The 20,772-nt window shown below is 39.1% G+C and overlaps 1 protein-coding gene across 2 annotated transcripts; it reads right to left on the bottom strand.

The window, feature by feature from the left end:
* Positions 1-51: 51 nt before the first annotated feature.
* msna (moesin a) lies at positions 52-17,745 on the bottom strand. Of its 2 annotated transcripts, XM_008427511.2 has the most exons (13): positions 17,687-17,745; positions 9,988-10,071; positions 7,876-7,971; positions 7,503-7,777; positions 7,322-7,405; positions 6,973-7,119; positions 5,825-5,921; positions 5,570-5,733; positions 5,287-5,417; positions 4,880-5,040; positions 4,693-4,785; positions 2,405-2,635; positions 52-2,208 (listed from the first exon to the last, which is right to left on the bottom strand). In XM_008427511.2, the coding sequence occupies exons 2-13, from the start codon at positions 10,048-10,050 to the stop codon at positions 2,044-2,046; spliced, it is 1,707 nt and encodes a 568-aa protein (XP_008425733.1). In that variant the 5' UTR covers positions 10,051-10,071; positions 17,687-17,745; the 3' UTR covers positions 52-2,043. The 2 variants fall into 2 exon arrangements, with proteins under 2 accessions (XP_008425733.1, XP_008425734.1); XM_008427512.1 differs by lacking the exons at positions 7,503-7,777; positions 7,876-7,971; positions 17,687-17,745 and having other exon boundaries at positions 9,988-10,046.
* Positions 17,746-20,772: the final 3,027 nt, after the last annotated feature.

Below are 20,772 nucleotides of genomic sequence, written 5' to 3'. Positions count from 1 at the left end.
AAGCGGAATGACATCAACGTGCCAGAAATAAGGAAATGAAGGGAGACGACATTTTTACCAAACTTTTATTAGTTGTTGCTGAATAGTAAAAACAGGGCAAAACACTGCGTCATGTTTACAGTTGTTCACGTTTCCGTTGTTTCTTTCTAAAGACCAAACACACTCAAAAAACAGTTTGTTGCAATTATGCTTCGAGTCCTTGGACCGAAGGTATGAGACTGCTGCATCAACACGAAGGAGTCCACAACATTTGCATGACTTTTCTAATTTATTTGAAGGTTTAAGGCATGATTTGTTGGAAATAGTTCAGACTGTTTATGAAATGCTTTAGAAAAAAAAAATTATTTTGTAAAAGGCATTATGAAAATAAAGTGTTCTGAAATTTTCATGACGAAAATACATTCTGCATTAAAGGGTAAATAAATTTTCCAAAAAAGGTCCTTAATTGCTACAAAAAAATATATATCTATATCATACACGAAATAAAATCAAACTTCATCAAATGGCATCAGAAGAAAAAAAGTCTGTTTTTATGCATATTTTTTGGGGCTTGGTTCAAGTATCTGTTTATGGCACAATCATCAAGCTAGAGGTACAGCACGCTTTATTGTCAGTTTTTTATTTATTTCTTTTAACAAGAAATAAATGGCGTATAAATGTTGTTCCTTTCAAAGTGATACTATTGACAAGGTTTGCTCTTTTTTTTTTGTTTAGTTTGTCTTGTACAAAAACATCTAAGACGTCCTAAAGTGTCAGACACATCACACCCAAATAATTCCAACTACGACATACAAAATAGCAGTTAAAAACATACAGTATATCAAAATCCGCATGCAAAAGAAGAAAAGGTGCCCCTCTTTTATGTTTCAAATTTTAAAGTGAAATTTTTTTTTTCCAGTGCATATCTATTTATTGCATTTAGGTGAAATAAATAGTCGCAATTAAGGAGCTGAGCAGTTATAATCTAGAGAGAAGAAAAGACCGAAACGTAACTTCAGTGAAATTCTTTTACCGTCTCATATTTACGCAGTTTAACAATCAAATATCCTCATTAGAAATTAACTACAACTTTATAAACGCACAGTACGCTTCAGATGTAGGTAACGGCAATGAAGAGGAAGACTTTATGGCCTTTTAGAAAAATGAGGAGAAAGTGAATTAAAGTCAGTAAATATTTGACCCTTTTTGGGTTTATATGCGACCTTGAAAGTCTGCAAAGGATTTTTTATGTTGACCAATCATAATTTGTCTGCACAGATTCAAAAAAAAAAAAAAAGACAAAAAAAAAGACAAAAACAGACCAAATGTTTGAAATGGTATTTAAATCTTTAATATCACATTATTGTGGATTGGGTCGTAAATACTGATGATCAATTTTGAAATAGTTGGCAGATTTTGAATGCAGACAAATGAGAAATCAATTAAATCTGGAAAAAAAAACAAAAAAAAAACAAATGGTAATAAAAAATAATACTGCTTTATTACGCTCCTCGTAGACAAAGATGCATACTGCATGTGTGCTGAACGAGGAGGAGAAGCCTCATGTCAAATCAAAACGATAATCCAGCCTGATATGAAGAACTATTGCATGATGATAGCAAAAATATGCCTGCAAATCAGATTCCAAGCAGTGCCAAATTTATGCCTTCACTTTAAAATAGTGACAGAAAATATATAAAGAAACTAAAAGATCTTTGCTCAATAAGTCATAATAGAGGCATAAGGCCTTTGCTAATATGCTACATAGCCCCTCCCCCTATCAGGAATGTACTACCAAAATACAGTATGTCCCTTTACAACCAGTGACTTGCCAAAAATTCTAATTTAGAAATAAAAACAGTTGGAACTTTCCACATCCATATTTGTACAATGTGCTGTGCTTTTTGCAGCTACGTCACGTTGATCTGATTTTGTTTGCGTACGGAAAAAAAACAAAACAAAACAAAACAAAAAAAAAACAGCTTGAGTGAGGCAGGACTGCAGTCCAAGCAGCAGGGCCCCGGCCTGGCGGCGGGGCCCGTTTTGCGTTGCCGATCGAGCGCATCACATGCATTCAAACTCGTCGATGCGCTGTTTGGTGTTGCCCGACCGGATCTGTCTGAGGGTCTTGTACTTGTCGCGTCCGGCTTTCATGTTCTCCGCGTGGATCATGTCGTTCACCGTCTTCTTGGTGTCGTCTCGGGCGTTGGCCAGCTCTGAGCTCAGAGCCTAATGAGGGGGGAAGAAAAAAAAACAACACACAACATTTAACACAGCAGAATATCAAAAATAAATAAATAATACCGTAGCTAATAAAGGCTGGACGTGTTTTAATTTGATCCAAACTATTAAACCAAAACTGCTTACACCGAACCTCTCAGACGTACGAACAACCAATCATTAGGAGGTATTAACCCAGCCTTACAAGTAGATGTTTCTGCAGACGCTCGTTCTTCTCGGCTTCGGTCATTCGCTCCTCTTCGCTGCGGTCCTTGTACGTAGCCGCAGACGTGAACTCGGCGCTAGCCTCGGCGCTGCTCTCGTCATTCTCGTCATGCTCATTCTCGGCGTTGAGTGGCTCCTGGACATGGGCCGCCATCACTTTGTTCTTAAGCTCTTCTTTGGTCTTCTCCAGGTCCTCCTGCACTGTGGTGGCCTGAGTGTGACAAGAAATGATAAGAGGCCGATCTGATCATTATTTACGACCCTATAAAACAGAGTTTGCTTTCTTTGTGTGCTTATGTCTGCATATGGGAGGGTATCAAAGGAAAAAGGAATGCAACATGAGCCGATAGTGGTGCCAGCAACGGAGATCGGAATGTCTGAGTGCTCAAAAACTGCACAACATGGAAACTTGGCACAACCGTTAAGATGTTAAACAGGATTTCCAGCACTTAAAGAGAACTTTAGCCACACTAACAGGAAACCACCAATAGCCCTGGCTGGGCTTGTTTTTGATCATAATGAAACCAGAGGGGAACCTGGGAGCTTTCAACACACAAAGATAATCTGAAAACTAGATTTATTACACTTTAACTTCCATTTACTTATTTCTAAACATGCAAGTTGAGACAATTTAGAAGCAGAGTATTTTCACCTCTTTTTATTTCCTCTAAAGCAAGTTTGAAACCAGGTTAAGCCACTCTAAATGACAATATATCTCTAGGCCTGTAGCAAGATGACAACTTGCGATTCTAAATGGCCACAGTATTTCTTGTCAACGTTACATCCAGCTAATAAAGCGCTAACTAGCTGGCTGCCGTTAGCATGTTACTTCCTCTGCTGCAGTGTAAGCTATTATTACGAGCCTGAGATAGAAAAAAAGTGACTGCTTTGAACTCCACGCTGTTTGTCTGTGTTTGAGACTTAATCTGAGACAGAAAGTAGTTCTCAAGTTGCCTAGCAACATCTTGTCATCAGGGTGATTGATAGCATGTATTAATCTGAAAGTCCTACTTTCAGATTCTCTGAAAAAGTAACAGTGACATCATAAGAATGGTGCCTAATTCTTATGAATAAGAATAATTATGAATAAGAATGGTGCCTAAACATCATTCTTATGATGGCTAACAGTTAGCTGCTAACAGAAGTAAAGTTAGCAAGACTGGGCTGCATTTAATCACTTTAGTTCATCTACAGATCAACATGTAGACGACTTTTCTTAAAACACAGTTTGAGATTATATTTCTGAAAATAAAGAAGATTTTTTAAGCTAGGCAAGTTTTAAAAACCTGATCTAAATATTTTACTCTAATTACAAATGAAATCCAAGGTTTCAAGAGGTTCTGTGTAAACTGGTTCTCCCAAATTACTGCTGAAATCTCATCTTGTTCTTCTGAGCTGGATGTATCATTACATATACGACAAATAAAACAAGAAAATCATTGTTTTCCACTGAAAGGTTGGTCGGTAGGAAAACGGCACACTACTGCCTTCTCACTTCTCGCCACATGGTGGCTCTAGAGTACATGCTTTTTTTTTGCTTAATAGTAAGAGGCATTGAAGGAAGAAATCAACACTGCATGCTCTTAACTCCTCATTAATGTTTCTTATGCTTACTTTCACACATAATTATGACTTTATTGCATAAAAATGAAAAGAGTTATGCATATCTGCTGACCTTATCAGTCAGGACACAAATCTTACTGAACAGACACTTTCAAGCCACACAGATTAAATCTATTTGAATAATGTCTGGCAATGTACTAAGGCCTGTCACGATAACAGATTTTGCTGGATGCTAAACTGTCGATGTGCCCGTGGGCAAGGCACTTAACCCCAAGTTGCCTGCCAATCTCCGTATCATCGGTGAATACATGTGCGAGCGTTTGTTAGTGCAACCGGGTGAATGTTGCTCTAATCCAAAGAGATTTGAGTGGTCAAAATGGAAAAGGAAAAGTAATTTATCATTATAAATGAATTATGAAGTTCCTGTAAACAAAAAATGTCCTTTAGCTGATAAGAAACCAGGTCTCCACACTTTGCCGTGTAAACGTGACATTTTTTCCCAACGGTATGGGAAACATGGACTCATCTGAGACCAGAACATGTGTTCAGTATCTTTTTGTCCAACTGAGATCAGATAGTTAAGATACTATAAATGTTGGAATGTAAAACGCAACATTTTTCAAAGGGAAATTTGCCACCTGACATCTGTAGAGCTGTGTACGTTAAATGTGTGGGGAAAAAAAGAAGCAGAAACTTGGACCACACCTTCTGCTGCCACTCATTTGCTTCTTCTTCTTTCTTCTTCTTAGCATCCTCCAGGAGAGAGATCTTTGAAGTCAGGTCAGCCAACTCTGTGGCCTAAAAACGGTAAAGAAAAAAAAAAATCTTAAGGCAGCTGAAATCATTAACACATTGTTTTAGACATCACTCCACCATATCCGTCGTAACGGACCAGGTGCTCTTGGTTCTTCATCTGGTTCTCCGACTGCTGCAGCAGTGCCATCTTGGCTTCCTCGGCTCCCTTCAGCTCAGATTCCAGACGTTCGGCATCCTCCTGAGAACGCTTCCTCTCCTGCTCCAGCTCCAGAGCCCTCTGAGTCTGCTCCTCCAGCTCTGTGCACATAATCAAAATGAATGGCAACAACTAACTAAAGCAAACGTTGCTTTATTGATTGTAGAGCAGGAGTCTGCAACTGCAAGTCTTCGAGAAGCAGAGGAAGTAATTCTGCCGTCCGATTCCGGTGTATTGAACCAGGGATGCATCTAAAAGTTGCAGGAGACCAGTCCTTGCCGACAAGAGTCTTAAATATACTTAAAACTTTTGGGTAAGTTTTACTTGGTTGCTGAAATGTTCCCCACCTTGTTGGGCTTTTTTGGTCTGATCTTCAATCTGCTTCAGTTTCTCCATCAGCTCCTCCTTCTCTTTCTCAATCTTTTCCTTCTCTTTTTCTGCAACCTCTCTTTTCCTCTTTTCGTTCTCCAACAGAGCCCTAAGGGGAAAAAAAAGGAGAAGGTATGTCAGATTGTTCACCACAGTTTCCAACTTAAACACATACAGTGAACAGAGACTTTTTATAACAAAGAAACTGGGATGTTATTTATTTCCATTGTCAAATTCCACCATATATTTGTCCGTTGGTACCTCTCCATCTTTTTGTGGTTCTTCTCCTCCCGAGCCTGCGCCTTCATTTGCTGCACCTCGATGGTGTCGGGTTTGCGGCGGCGCATGTACAGCTCATGGTTGCCCATGCACAGAGCCAGGATGCGTTTGTTGATGCGCAGCCTCGGAGCGTAGAATACAAAGTCCTGCAGTTTAAGTACAATTAAAGATTTTCTTTTGTAAAACGTTTTGTTTTGAAAAATACATTTTAGTGATATTATTTACACTAAAACATACTGGTGCTTTCTTGTCAATCGGTTTGATGACAAACTTCTTGTCGTTGAAGGAAATGTTCCTAATTTCACTCCAAGGAAATCCAATTTTGGGCGTCATTCTGTTAAAGGTGGAAAGGCGTAATTATTTATTTATTTAGTATTGTACAAATTATTCAGACAACAAAAATACAGAGTTGGTCAATTTTGGGGCTTAAAATCCAATAAATAAACCAGGATCATTGCTAGGGATAAGTAAATGCACAATTTCTTGTTTTTCTTAAAAAAAAATGTTTCACAGTTTGAGCACATTAAATGTGGAGTCCCCCAAGGTGCTGTGTTTAGCCCTAAACTCTATATCAAAACATTTCAGTTTAATCTGTTCAGGGAGCAAATCTCAAATAATAAAACAGAAAATGTGGTGTGTGAAATGTTCAGTATTACAAATGCACTGTGATAACATATCATTCATAAACTGCAATGAAATAAAGCTGAACAATTTTGGTCATCATAAATTAAATACATAAACAGGACCTTCTATATGTACTTACACGTGGTAAATATATAAAAAAAAGAATTTACATGAATTCATGTCATATTGTAGTAGCATAATTTCAAGCTGAAAAACCTCACCTTTAAATTTGGTACATTTACTTGGTGGAGAAAAATAAGCAGATCCAGAAAATAACTTTTTGTCCATAAGTATCAGTAAGTACAGTCAGATTGATAATTTAAAAGTTGAAAAAAACCTGGAATAGTATTAACAATTTTCCACAGAAAAGTGCCACTCTAGAAAACTAGAGTGGCACTAACAGTTTTCCTAAACGTCAATTTCATAAAAGTCAATATCTTCATGCAAACCTGCAGTTTGTTGCTAGGAAAATAGCCTTCTTTGTCTCAACAAGACAAACCTACAAGGACTTTTCCTGAAGCAGCCGATCTAGGTCTGATGGGAATAAAGCTGATTGTTCCACCAACAACAATCCCCAAACATAAATCTTTTAGAAAAACGTTGAGGTTTCCCTTCCACTGAATGCTCCAACCTTGAAAAATGCTATTCAAAAAAACAAAAAACTACTTATTTACACAGGGGTGCAATTAATCTGAATGAAAGATCTCCTACTTGCTGTTTTTTTTAGAACAAATAAAACCTAAATCAAGACAATGACTTACTTGTCATTCTGTTCATAAATGTTGAGACCCAGAGCATCCACTCCCAGGAACAGCTCAGTTCCTTTCTTGTTCTTGATGTTGAAGTAGTTGACTCCATACATCTCCAGGTCCTGGGCGATCTTCAGGTACTCCATCATGGATTCCTCCCTGCGAACACATGACTGTCAGCTCTCAGTTGGACCCTGATCAGCAATCTCAGCTTAAGCCATTAGCCTCCGGTCGAAGGTAAAGCGACAGAGGTAACATTTTTTTCACTTTGACAGGAAAGTTTTTATTTACCAAAGGCACAAAATTGGCAAAACTATATGCAGAAGAACTGCATTTAGAAGAAGAAGCAAGTGTGAGTCACCTCATCATGCCCTTGTGTTCTTCATGCCACACTTGAATCCTCTCCTCCCACTGCTCTTTGTTGAGTTTGTGCTGATCCAGTACTCTAGGAACATGGGACACGACTGTGCGTCACTGGGAGCGCTAAGATCAACAGCCAGATAAACGCAACGACGGGAAAGGAAGGATAAAAGCAGCGCTACCTCTGAGGGAGCAGGTTTTCACTGCTCAGGTAGCCCGACGTGTGCACCTCCTTGTTGTAGTCGCCGAACTTGGCCTGCACGGCGTAGGAGGCCAGGAGCACCGCCGTCTCCGGGGGGCAGTAGATGTCGTCGTTTAGGATCGCCTCCTTCACCTGCAGGAAGAAGAGCCGCTGTGTGGCATCCTGGATCAGCTCCTCCGTTACGTCCTCAGGGAAGAACTTGGCACGGAACTTGAAAAAGAGCGGGTTTTCCTTCCTCACATCCTGGGCTGTCACCTGAAACACAGGACGACGTCAGAGGTGAAGGGTTTACAACTAAGGATAGCATAAAGAAGAAGAAGAAGAAAGAATGAAGAGCTGAATGAAGAGCTCACCTTCTTATTGAGCTTCAGCCAGGTAGAGAAACCCTTTGTATCCTGGTACTGGAGTCCAAAGTACCAAACCTCTCTTAGTCCAATGGTCTTTACCACCTTAAAATGTAAAAAAAAAAAAAAAATGGATCATTTGTCTACAAGCTGTCACTGAATGGGTATTTCTCTAAATGATTCAGTTTTCTACCACATGCAAAAACATATAAATGTTTGTTTAAACTGATTGAAGGTCGTAGTATTTGTACTCATCCAGGTTCTGTGATGGACTAGCGACCTACCAAGGGTGTACCGAACACTTAGGCACATCAGGCCCAAAGAGGATGAATAAAATAAACACGCTTTGGTTCGCCTGTTCACTTACTTGATGTGCAAGAAGCTGTACAGCCAATCAGATGGTAGTAGTGCAGTTCACTTRGGAATCTAGTGATCAACCAAGTTCATTCAAGGTACACAGAGAAGCATCTCTGTATGCACAACACATCAAACCTCGAAGCACACAGGCAAAAATAAATGCTTTGAAAAAGGGAATCTATTGTTATTGAGTGATGTTTCCTTTGGGCAGCAATGAGTTGTTTAAACAAAAGGTTTTCATCACATTTTTTCTTATAAATAACTAAATTAATATCAATAAATCAAGATCGGAATGAGTCGATTCACTGGATGCAAAAATATTCAACATTATTTTCACTGTGACACACTAGAGATTAAAATTAGGTTTAGATGTGACCCGATTAATAATACGTATTCACTGTAGCTGTGTATGAATGTCATTCGAATTTTGAGCAAACTATTAAACTGTTACAAAATACCAAAGAAATGAAAATGCAAAATTTACATTCAATGGTTTTGAGCAAATCAACCAGACTATGCAAAGCGTAATTTCGTCAGGTACTGATGCTAAGAAGGGCTGCAACAAATAGGAAGCAAAGGCTGCAAACTAGCATAGACCGCGCATCTTTGAAAAATGGCGAGAGGTGTTCCGGGAGTTGTACTTTTGGCGATGTTACATGCCCAGATGTAGAGAAATAAATGCAATTGTACTTCGAGTTATAGAAAGACAACTGATCAGTTATGAGAGATAAATTACCGTATTTTTCGCACTATAAGGMGCACCTAAAAACCTTCAATTTCCTCAAAAGCCAACAGTGCGCCTTATAATCCGGTGCGCCTTATATATGGACCAATATTGAGCCACAACACGTCTAGCAACTACGGTAAGCATAGATGACGGTAAGCAGCCGCCGACTTCATTTTCGCCCGTAGAAGAAGAAGCGCGCGGTGCATGCTGGGATAGTTGTCAGAACGCTGGTTTGTTAATAAAGTTTGACTGACCTATCTACCTACCCACTTGATAATCAGGTCATCTGCAGGTCATGTAGCACCACGTTCTCCACGAACATGCTGTACGCGAACGGAGATGGGTGACCATCGTCCGGCCACGCCCCGGCCCAGTCGCGGAAGGCTCTCTTCGCCGACCGGAGTCGGACTGTTTTGTTGACATTCTTTATGTCAACATAAAGCCATTGGCTTTAGATATTCATCCGGGGTGCTTCAACTAGGGTTACCAAGGGACCAGCCCCTATACATTTAAAGCCAGGGAGGCGGGGGAAGAGAGACAGAGACTGCGGCGGCAGCGTGTCGGTTGGTCTGTATTACCCAGAAAGGCAACACCAACACCGTGAGGGAAATTATGACTGGGGCAGCCTACTATTTAAAGTACTCGGGGACCACTTCCCTATTATTACACATCCACATTTGTGGAGAACGGAACAAATCACATCCCGTATAGGTTCAATACGGGACGGGCGGCAACCGCAACTGTGGCTTCTATTCTATGYGCCTTATAATGAAAAAGGTTTTAAAATAGGCCATTCATTGAAGGTGCGTCTTATAGTGCGGAAAATACGGTACTTCCATCTACCCTTTGGTGCATTAATAATTTTTCCAAAAAGTCCAAAACCACCTCAAGCAAGCATAAAATTCCCGTCAACCTTTTATAATGCGATACCTCAAAATGCCCATAAAAATTTTCCGACGGAAACACAATTTGTGGCAAACAAGTATAAACAGTCACACATCAACAGAGTATAGTAAGTAAGTCAGTTTGTATCATACCTGGTCAAAGAGTTGCTTCCCCGTTGTGCTGGGCTGAATGGCAAACTCCAGTTCAGCATCCATCGTGATAACACGCACACTGACCTGATTGAACAGAGAAAATATAAGAAAAAAATATTTATATATAGATATAGTAGGTAACCCAAACATCACTATTTACAGATTTAAATACTTTTACCCATAAGAACATGTAGGTTAGCAACTGATGGTGTAGGAGTTGAGCAACTCCATTGCCATCACACCCATTCGGCTTGACGAAGKGAGTGAGTGAACGGTGCAGACAGAGTGTCTGCATGCCATAACATGAGATTAGGTAATGCTATAACCTGACATTGCTATCAAATTTATTACCATTTCTACAAACTTCTACTATATGTTCATGTCTGATGCTTTGTTCTCTTAAAGCCAGTTCAAAAGTTAGTTGGTACATGTGGCTGCTTAGAGATCTTCACATTTCACAGGACAAACCRTAGAATTTTATGTTTATGAAGACAACAAAAATATGAGCGTGGTTCCATAATTTATGGAACCTTTTGACACTGTGGTTATTCTAAGATGTCCATTTTAATATTGGTCCTGCTCTTTTTAGCTACCAAATTCAACAAAGAGAAAATCAACTCCATTCATACAAATTAAAACAATTAAATTATCTAATGCAGGCAGCATGTGTACTGTTTATAAGTTTTTAGTAAAAATATGAAAATCCCTTCTAGGAATWAATTGCTGGCTTTTTATGATTAAATTTAAAACATATTGTGGTAAACATAGAATGCAAAAAACTCCTGGTGGACTTTTACMCACTCGTGGTGGGCATCCAACTGGAATTGAGGCYCTGTGCAACTTTTAACCTAAATAAACAGAAGAAAAGGATCTCTGCCTTTATGTCAACAGCTTAAATAAAGCTCTGGAAAAAATTAAGGAACCACTTAAAATGATTAGTTTTTCTGATTTTGCTTTTTATAGGTATATGTTTGAGTAAAATTAACATTGTTCTTTTATTCTACRAACTACTGGCAACATTCCAAGCAAACATTTTTTATTTATTATCAGGGAATGAGAAAGGGWCAAAATCATGAAAAAGATGCAGAGCTTTCAGACCTCGGATAATGCACAGAAAACAAACTCATGTTCATTTAGAAACAATAATGCTAATGTTTTAACCCAGCAAGAGTCCAGAAATCACTAATCAATGGGGTTCAGCTCAGTAATTTTTTTTCCCTTCCCAAAGCTGTATACTATTAAAAAAAATGTTAAATAAAGATGTATAACCCTGGATATAGAAATAGGTTTTATTTAAAACAGAAACAATGTACTCATAGGAAGCCATCTAATTATGCATTATTTAAAAAAACAAACAAACAAACAAAAAAAAACATTGTAGTCCAAACAAAGCTGCCAGCACCATACCAATTCTGTATTGTTTTACAGAGTGAAATTTATTGAAAACCCTGCCTCATGCTTCCACGCTGTGCTGACAGTCTCTGCCAGTCTCTGCCAGTCTGGCTTCGAGTGTAGAAGTTATCTACAGGAAGTAACCACATCCTCTGGAGGCTGGGCCGTGTGAGGCAAGACGGCTAAACACTGATGTCTCATGAGAGTCATCTACATCCTGTCATGTATCAAAAAAGCCTGCAAGCTGCTAAACTTTCTGCTCTACTAAAGCCAAACATGAGCACAGTTATTATAGATTGATTATCTCTTCAGGGAGCAAATTCTATAGTTCAGATAGTTTTTTTTCTTTTTTACACATGGCCAACATTTGGATGTGCTTATCTAACCTCTTAAGTCTCTCTCAGAAAGGTCACCCAGAGTCAAAAATGAGTTGGTGCTTAGTAAGCTGACTCTGTTGCTTTCTCTGTTAAAGAAGACTTAAACAGCAGCACACATCCCTATTGGGAAATAACTGTGCAGGCAGAGGCCCACGCCTGCCCTGAACAACAATGGTGTGCATTATTTCCCAGTTGCGGGGCCTCGATTAGAGTTGCGTTCTTTCCCAACCATGTCAGCAAGACCCCATTTTACTGCTCAGGACACTTTCTCCTCTGCCACTTCCTGTCATCCGCTGTAGTCAAAGACTCCGAAGTGAAGCCTTCGACCTGAGTCTGTACTCTGAGTCAACACAGTCAGATGAAGTAATTTATTTGTAGAAACATTTAGCCAATCCCTCTGAACATGGTGGAACACCTTTCAGTTTGTTTTTTTTGGTTTAGAGCAGATAAGAATTCAGCTCTGGTGGTGATCGAGCGGTTTCATTTCCGGAGTGAGAATGGTTAATCTTGCATGAAAAGGGAACTACGCATCTAAATTTTCTGCCTGCTTAGGGTGTGTCTCTTATGGCCTGAACTCAAAAACACTTCAGAAGCTATTATTAGTACCCAGTTGAAAAAACACCACCCTCAGGTCCATGTGTTAAGTTTCTCTGGCTTYTCWTTTTTGCTGTTCCCAACATTGAACCAGGTTATATTTGATCATTGGCTTGTTACTGGCATGTGTAGCTTCTGTCAAAGTTCCTTAAGCATCCTGAATGGCATCAGCTGTATTTGTCCCATGCGGCATGCCATGCTTTTTGCTTTTTACAACCACTGGCAGCATTTGAATCACTGCTGGCATAAGTTTACAATATTGGCTATTCATTGCCAACAAAAAGCAGCAAACTTACAGCTTTTGAAGCAACAGTTCATAGGGGCAACTTTTTAAATTTCCTCTGATGCTAGTTGTTCTTCAGTGCTAATGCTAGCTAGATACAACAAGTACATTTTCAGTTTCTTTTAAGACTTGCATATCTCTGTCCTACTCTATCACAGTGCTTCAGCTAACACTTTTGATAGCATTAGTGTTAAGCTGCTATATACTTAAGCTTTGCGAATGGCTAGCATGCTAACATGCACAGAATTAAAATGAAAATGTTTAAACGGCATCTGCTATTGTTAGGGYTGAAGTTCTATTTTGTCATCGTCACACAGGTAGCTAGGATAAATATGGTTACAACGGTCCATTTTTTATTATACCCTCATTGTACAATATTAAAACTCAAACAAATTACAAGTTTTGAAGAGCAACATATCCATTGGAGGTTAGCTGACAACATTTGTAAATTTGGATTTCGGCTTCTCTTGTAGCCTTGTTCACATTTAAAAAAGAGAAAAGTTGAAATAATAAACAAAACAATGCCAACAGCAGAAAAAGGAGTGCCCGGAAACTTTAGCAAAACCAATGATTTAACCAAGCGGGTGTCAGTGGCAGCTATGACCAACACTATACATTTTCAAACTCCATATCAAACCGTTTATGGACCATTACAATTATTAATATAAATTGTAAGATACAAAAAAACAGAGTAGACCTATAACATAGTTGTAAAGGAGGTAGAGAGGGGTTCATTTTGATATAGACAAAATTTTCACTCATCCCCAATTAGACAGATGTCAGGAACTACAACTAAACCATCTTAAAATAAAAGGATTTTCCTAATCAGATCACATTCCTGTTGACCTGCCCACACAGCAAATGTTCTGGGATTCTGTGAAGAGTCAACAAAAATGTTGTTGGAATGCTGGGGTTCTGATAGGAGGAAGAGGAGGCACACGAATGAGTCAAGTTCATGTGAAGGTGAACRGCGGAAAATACCCCCAGTTGCACTGCCAGGAAGAGAAACTACTGAAAGAAACCGGATGGTTTAAAGATGAAGAGCAGAGCAAAAAACTCTGATACAAGTTGTTCTTTGATTGAACAGTACATCCAAGTTTTTCAAAGCAAAACACTCTGAAGATTAAAATTCATCGTGCACACTTAATATCCTTGCAGTCAGTTGCCCATGATGCATTCTCCACAGTGTTATCTCCCCGTGCGGTTTGCAACCACAACCCTTTCAACTCAAGCCAAGTCAACACGTAAGATARCAGCAAGCGCCTTTGGAAAATAAGAAGAAACCAATCTGTTCATTGACTGCAGTGACTGGCGAGAAACGTGGATAAGTCAAACAAGGTTGACTTAACTCCAGCAGCTCCTGAACAGTAGGACTCCTTGATAACCAGATAGACCACTTGATTTCAGCTTGAATTTTTTAAAAAAAGGTGCGTGTCTTATCTCATCCAGTGTAGTGAAATGGTTATTTTAAAATGTTAGCTCAARCTATTTAACATCTCAGCCAGGAAGTGGGAGTCAAGGGAAGGTATAGAAATAACCTGAAATGACACATTAGATTAGCACAACTATCAACTTCAATATTTATAGCAAACCAATAGAGAAAACCACTGATGGAAAAAAACAAAAAACCMAGTTCAGTCTGTAGTCGGTTAATATGTCAATCAGTAGTGTTAATTAGTCTTACACTGCTGCATGAGAGTGGGGAAAAAAATCTGATGGTTTAGTTTAAACTGAGTGATAGGAAGATGGTCGGTGAGGGGAAAGGATGAGGTTTCCGCCAAGGCAGAGAACCAAACGGCAGCGCAAATGCTTCACAATGTCACCGCAAGCACTGAAAAACTAAGCTGTCGCTGATGATAAAATCTAAAATCACAGTGCATCTTCAGATACTGTTGTTCATCTGGTAACTTGTTACTGYAGTAGTRACAAGTTATTGGGATGGACCGATAATYGCTGGTTGGTCCTAATCACCGAAACAGTCAACGCTCCTTTCCAAAGTGCTAACCTTTTGCTTAGCAACAGTGAAGATTCAACGCTAGCTATTTAGCCACCACTGAACTCAGAGGAAGACCTTGAGGTGTAAAAAGCATTGCATAAGTAAACTATTTCATGTCAACAAAAGTTACATGCTTTCTGTTGCTGCTACAACAGAAAGCTAGACAGCAGTGGGTACATACTGGTCACTTCACTGCGACTTTATACACTTGCAACTTTTCCATGTATGAAAAGAAGTCGCTGAACCAGAGTCACACCACTAAGGCTGAATGAACTGCAGCAGATTTTCTCMGTTTTGTCCCTTGCAAGCTTCTAACTCATAAGTCATGGAACATGCAAAGGTTTGGAGATCTCAGAGTTAAAGTAAGGCACTGCATCTTCTAAACGTAACGCTTACAGAATCATGTTTACAGTAAGCAAAGCTAACTGTGGGTGGGCAATGAGTATTTAATACTTAAAAACTGAATCATCATGAAAACAATCAGCTTTAAGTTATGTTTGCAAACCCCATCTATCCATCGTCTTGTGTTTATCCAAGATGGGGATTTAAGGGATGGAAACCACCTCAGTGACGTCCTCCACCTCACTCTGGGGACGTCAGACAGGATAAATAATCCCTTCAGGTACTTCTSGGTTTTCCCCAGGTTCTCCAGCCAGTGGGATGGGCCTGAAAATCCTCCAAAGGGATGGGCTATGACTAGATGCCTGAACTACCTCCATCTACTCCTTTTGATGCAGAGCAGCAGCAGCTCTGCTATTCTGCCGTACTCCTCCCATAAAAAAACAGATCTATTTAAAAAGATAATTAGATATATTTAAAAACAGGATTAAATTTAATTAATATTTGGATCACTTAATGTAATCGTGTACTGACACAACCTATTTGATAATAGGTATGTTTTATTTTTAGAACAGTTTTTGTGTTTATAAGACTRACTTAATGCAGCACTTAACGTATCACCTAAATGACATAAATAATCGCTAATAATTATTCCATATCACCAAAACTTAATGTAAAAAGTAGAGGTGTGCTGATCGATCGGCCACCGATCATAATCGGCCGATTTCCGTGTTTAAAAAGTGTATGATGAGTGATCGCCGATCACGGTCTCTTGTTGCCGATCACACAAACCGATCACCTGCWTCTCATTTCGCAGCCTGCCTGTGCAGTTGGTCTCCGCTTTCTTTCACACAGCGCAAACACGCAGCAACAAATCCTAAGCGAYGAGGAACTATAACGCACTGAGTGAATGGGGAAGTTTGTGTTGCGGGGGGAAATTGAAGCACGTGGGGTGAAGCACGTCAAAATGCATCAACACAACGAAGCTAATACGGCATAAAACAATGCCATACTTGACGGAGTTTGGCTACATCGAGGCTCACTGCAGTAAAAAAGACATATGGAGGATCAGATAGCAGGTAAAGCAGCGCATAGCTACAAACACTCACCCGGATTAGCATGACGTCAGAAAGCTAAACAAATAACCCGCAAAATTATTTAAGTCTTCGAGCTGCAATGTAAGACGCTGGTTCTGTTCTCGCTGTTGAACTGCTGCTCCGTGCTACAGGTAGTAATATTTCACAGACGGAGCTTCGCTTCTGCTCCACCTGGTAGTGACTCTCACACCGAACCTCTGCTTAAAGCTGCAGCATCTAACTTAAAAAAATAAATTTTAGATATTAAAACTTTCGCTGTCCTAACATGAGACAGATAATCTCTAAAAAAAATAATCGATCGATCTCCCTGTTCTGCATAATTACTCCGCTCAGTCAGAAACAGCCACTCAGAACTAGCAGTAATCAGCTAGCCGCCATGCTATCAGGAAGTTTTCATTCAGTAACTCTGGATTGTTTATTGTAATGGAACCTGAATTTGCCTTTGAATGTTAAGTTTTATACTTGAATCTTTTGGCAATGTTGAGAGGTCTTATTTTGACGTTTTGCATTATTTAGCCGCTTCAGAGCCTTCATATGTTATCAGTATGTTAGAGATAGTATTATCAATAGCAGTACAATTTGCACGATACCCGTTTTGTTTTTTGTTTTTTCTTGGAAAAAGCTATTTAAAAGCTTTTATCTAAATTAAGGTGAATTCATGGTTCCTTTTTCCACATAATGTAACCGTAGTGCTTATGATTAAAAAAATAATTATGTGATTGGTATCGGTGATCCGCCCTCCTGGGTGATCGGTATCGGCAGGAAAAAACCTGATCGGCACATCTCTAGTAAAAAGCATGTCTCCCTAACGCAACACCTAAAAAGCACTMAAAAATGTCAACTCTAAATAGTTTTAAGTTTTAAAATGGTAAAACAAACCTTGTCTTACAGTGACTGTTCTCTCACACGGTGCGACGTCCTAAATAATTGATAAATGATGATTTGCAGCAGGCCGGCTACAAAAATATTTTCAGTACCGTTCTTGTATTGTTTTATATCGAAGAGAGGAAACAAAAGGGGCTAAMATTAGAACAGACAGCTCAAAGCTTTTCCAAAGRAAAGACTGGAAATTGGCAACAAAACTGTGATGTCAGTCCATAACTATGTTTAATTATTTACAAACTGACGCTGTAAAAAAATAAGCAATTTTAATTTTAATGATGTGATTTTTATAAGCGCTACATTTTCATTACGTTTTTATTCATTTTCACCCGCTCCACTCCCTAAAGCTTGCTTAGATTTGTCTATGATTCAGCAGCATCAGTAAAGCTCCTTCCTGTTTCTAGTTCGGTTGTGTCATAATAATGTCAAATACTTTGATTTAGCAGGTCTGGAGGGCACAAACTCATACTAATCACGTCTCTGGTTTGTATAATTAGCAACATRCTGAATACAGCTGATGTCCTTCTATAGTGGTGAAGGTTCATTACAGGGCAGCTGAGACACTTTCACTATAAAGAGACCTAAACAATAACAATCACGATTCATTTTAAAGTGTCACTGCAACATCTATATATCATATATTGTACTATGAACCAATAAGGTCACCTCAGCTAAAAATAAACATGGCTTTTTATGCTGTACAGAAAAAGTTAACTCAACCACGCAAAACTGTACTTACTCTCAGAAATGTGACGTTCTCACGGCTTTCCAGCAGAAAACATAAAGACTCCACAGCTTTTGATTACATTTTGTCCACCAATTTTACTTCTACTAAGTCCTAATCTCCTCAGTTATGTGCACTACAGAGCCATTTAATCTCCTGCTCGCATACCTCCAGCTCTTTCCATTCACCATGTCTCCATAGACACACTTTTTAAAGGTGTGGGCGCTCCAAAAACTGGCAAACATCTACGACACACGGGCTTAAAATGGTAAGTCATGCTCTGTGTTGGGTGTTACAATAACAGTAAAAGTGTTTTTTACTGTGTTTGTTTATGGAGCGTGTTATGGAGCAAATATCAGATTTTATTGTGGGGGGGGAAAAAAGGAAAGCATACCGATTTTAAAAAGATGAATCTTTTAGGCTAAGCTCTTAAGCACTAAAAGAATCTGTTTCAATATTTATGGAAAATATGTGACAACGTGAATCGGAGTTCCTTAACTCTTTTGAATTATACAGTAGTTACTCAACACCGTTAAGCATAGCCTTTCAGTGCAATCACTGTAATAAAACACAGCTGAATTAGGTCATAAAATTTGACAATGTAGGAACTTTTGTGCTTGTTGTACTGCAGAAAATACAATCTGAAGTKGGGCCTGGCATCTGAGGACCACGCGGGGGGAAGCAGGGTGGAGAACAGCCAGACCGTGATGTGAAAGTCCATATAAGGCTACAGGCGAGGAAATTACCAGAAAGGAACTGATGTAAGTGCAGAAACCTTGAGTCACAACATCACTTCCTTGGGAAATTGAAGCACTGCCACGAGCAGTCCAGCAAACACAGACTTATTCAAACAACGAATGCTTTTGTGAAACATCTTGATTTCTAGAGTTACTTAAAACACGGAGTTTAAAAAATAAAAAAACAACTGGGATTAACCTGCTTATTTTCAGTGAGAATCTTAACTTTCACTGGCCTCATGACATCTGCTGAATACGTGCATCTAACTTCCTTTTCTTTATTCACCTCGTCAGCCTAATATTTACATGCCGGTTTCACTGAGTGTCACAAAGAGCTGATCGAAGTCGGAGCTAAATCCCCTTCATGGATCTGCAGAAATGAAACTCAACCCCCCTTCACCTCCGCCTAACTTTTAGTTTTAATTAAACCACAAACCCACACAACTCTTTAATTTAGGAAAATCCTGCTGCTTCCTCTTTAACATCCATTATGTCCTGCTCTAGTTTCCCCTTTCTGCTACTTTATTGCATACACCCAGCAGTTTCTGCATCACAGCTGCACTTGCTCTGCGCTCATGAACTACATGAACTGCCAAATAGCAGCTATTGTAGCTAACCATAAACTCTACACTAGGTTAAAACAGCTGTCAGAAAGCAACTAAACATGTAAAAATAGGGTTAGCGCTTCTCTGCTTTGCGTGTGAAACGGCTCACAAAAAATGACAGTGAAAATATTCTGTTTTGAAAATAGTTGCTAAATATCGTCAGCATCAAAACTCGGAGGTATCCACTTTTACAGCTTAGGCACCAGTGGGTAAAAATAACTGTGCAAAACTGATGTCAGAGGCAACAACGCCTAACATTTTATTCTGGGTGACAAATGGTGGGGGCAAAAAAAAAAAATGCAGAGGAAGTTCTGGCAGAAACAATGCTACAGGAAGAGAGCAGGTACAGGAGCTGGGGCCATTTGTACTGGAAATCTGCTTGGAAGYGTTTCAGGTTTTCTATTTTTAATGAAATCGAATGAGAAATTCAGCAGTTAAAACTGCTGAAAGTACTGACTTTACATGTGGGCCTGTTTCAAATAATGTGGAAACCAAGGTGTTAACTGTCGTGTTTCAACAACGCCTAAATGTTCCGCTGTAGCGTTCATGTGATTTAAAGTCATTCTAATGAGATGATACAGGAAGTGCAGCGGTGATTCGAGTTTTCTCATCCTCTACCTGTTGCTGCTCACTGTCGGCCAAATGGCTGAAACAGGACTAATGCATAAGGAATGAATGGTTTGCCTGTTAAGCAGCAGACTGTAGGGTAGCTACTGAGGTACTAGTATCACCTTATTCCACTGGTGCGACTCTAAACGGAGCTAGCTAGCTAGCTAGCTTTAACAGGTCTATTTTATATCTGTGCTTTAGTCTTTGGATGTAAAGAACTTGAGATGACATTAATATAAATGCATAAACTAATGTAATATACAAGCAGCAATAGGAAAAAGTATTTTCTGTTTAAAATAAACAGAAAATCATGTAAAACGTTTGTTTTAACTCTGAGATACCATGTATTTTTTTATTCAGGCTTATTCTTGGAGACCCAAAAACTTACAATTAAACATGGGCCAGGAAGAGATTCTCACAGTATAATGACCTGAAGTAAGACTAGCAAGGTTTCACTGTATCAAAGTATTCGCTGAAAAGATTTAAAACAAAAATGTATAAAGGTGATATAGTTGCCACTAGAATACCATAACACAGCAGCTGTTATGATGAACATTTTTATATTGTGGTATTCATGTGGCTCAGAATATTAAGTCGGTTTTCTTCTGACTGCTAATGCTCTCAAAATAAGCAAATTTATATTTCTTGTAAGCAAGAGGAAACTGCGGCATCCTTCTTTTAGCAAGCTAAACGGCAGTGCGCAGCAACATGTGAGAGAGGGCATCACATGCTTTGCTACCTTTTAAACTCTTGGAATACTTTGATTCCGGTAACCAGCCAATGAAAAGTGTCTAAACCTTCTTTCAGCCACCTGACCAGAAGTGTGCAGAAGCAAGTTAAAYTGCAGGAATGGTTTCAGAAGTGTAACTATGGTCATTTGATTCATGATTCATGCCAAATTCAAACTCTGTTACATATAATYTGGACGATGAACTGGAAGCCTCAACGTCCCCGTAGGCTCATGGGTCATGCCTTTTCAGTCGAGTTCTCCCTTAAAGCCGACTGTGAATTTGAATATTTTTACTCCAATGATTTCCTTTCATCCTCAAAGTTGTTTTTTTTAATTTTTAACTGARCCAAGTCCAACAGTTGAAATGAACGTTAAATTAGAAATCACAATAATCTGTGTCCCCCAGTGATAAAGAGGCAT

This window comes from Poecilia reticulata, linkage group LG14, assembly GCF_000633615.1.
Source record: "Poecilia reticulata strain Guanapo linkage group LG14, Guppy_female_1.0+MT, whole genome shotgun sequence".
Classification (NCBI taxonomy): Eukaryota; Metazoa; Chordata; class Actinopteri; order Cyprinodontiformes; family Poeciliidae; genus Poecilia; species Poecilia reticulata.
The sequence above is the reverse complement of the archived record's forward strand: the minus strand, read 5'-3'. Positions and strand labels throughout refer to the sequence as shown.

What these genes read in the sequence shown, in the direction of transcription:
- msna (XM_008427511.2), bottom strand. Translation starts at nt 10,050, where the DNA reads ATGGATGCTGAACTGGAGTTTGCCATTCAGCCCAGCACAACGGGGAAG. An exon ending in AACCACAAAAAGATGGAGAG is followed by an intron (nt 5,418 to 5,569) that starts GTACCAACGGAC and finishes TTTTCCCCTTAG; the next exon opens with GGCTCTGTTGGAGAACGAAA. An exon ending in GACCAAAAAAGCCCAACAAG is followed by an intron (nt 5,041 to 5,286) that starts GTGGGGAACATT and finishes TTATGTGCACAG; the next exon opens with AGCTGGAGGAGCAGACTCAG.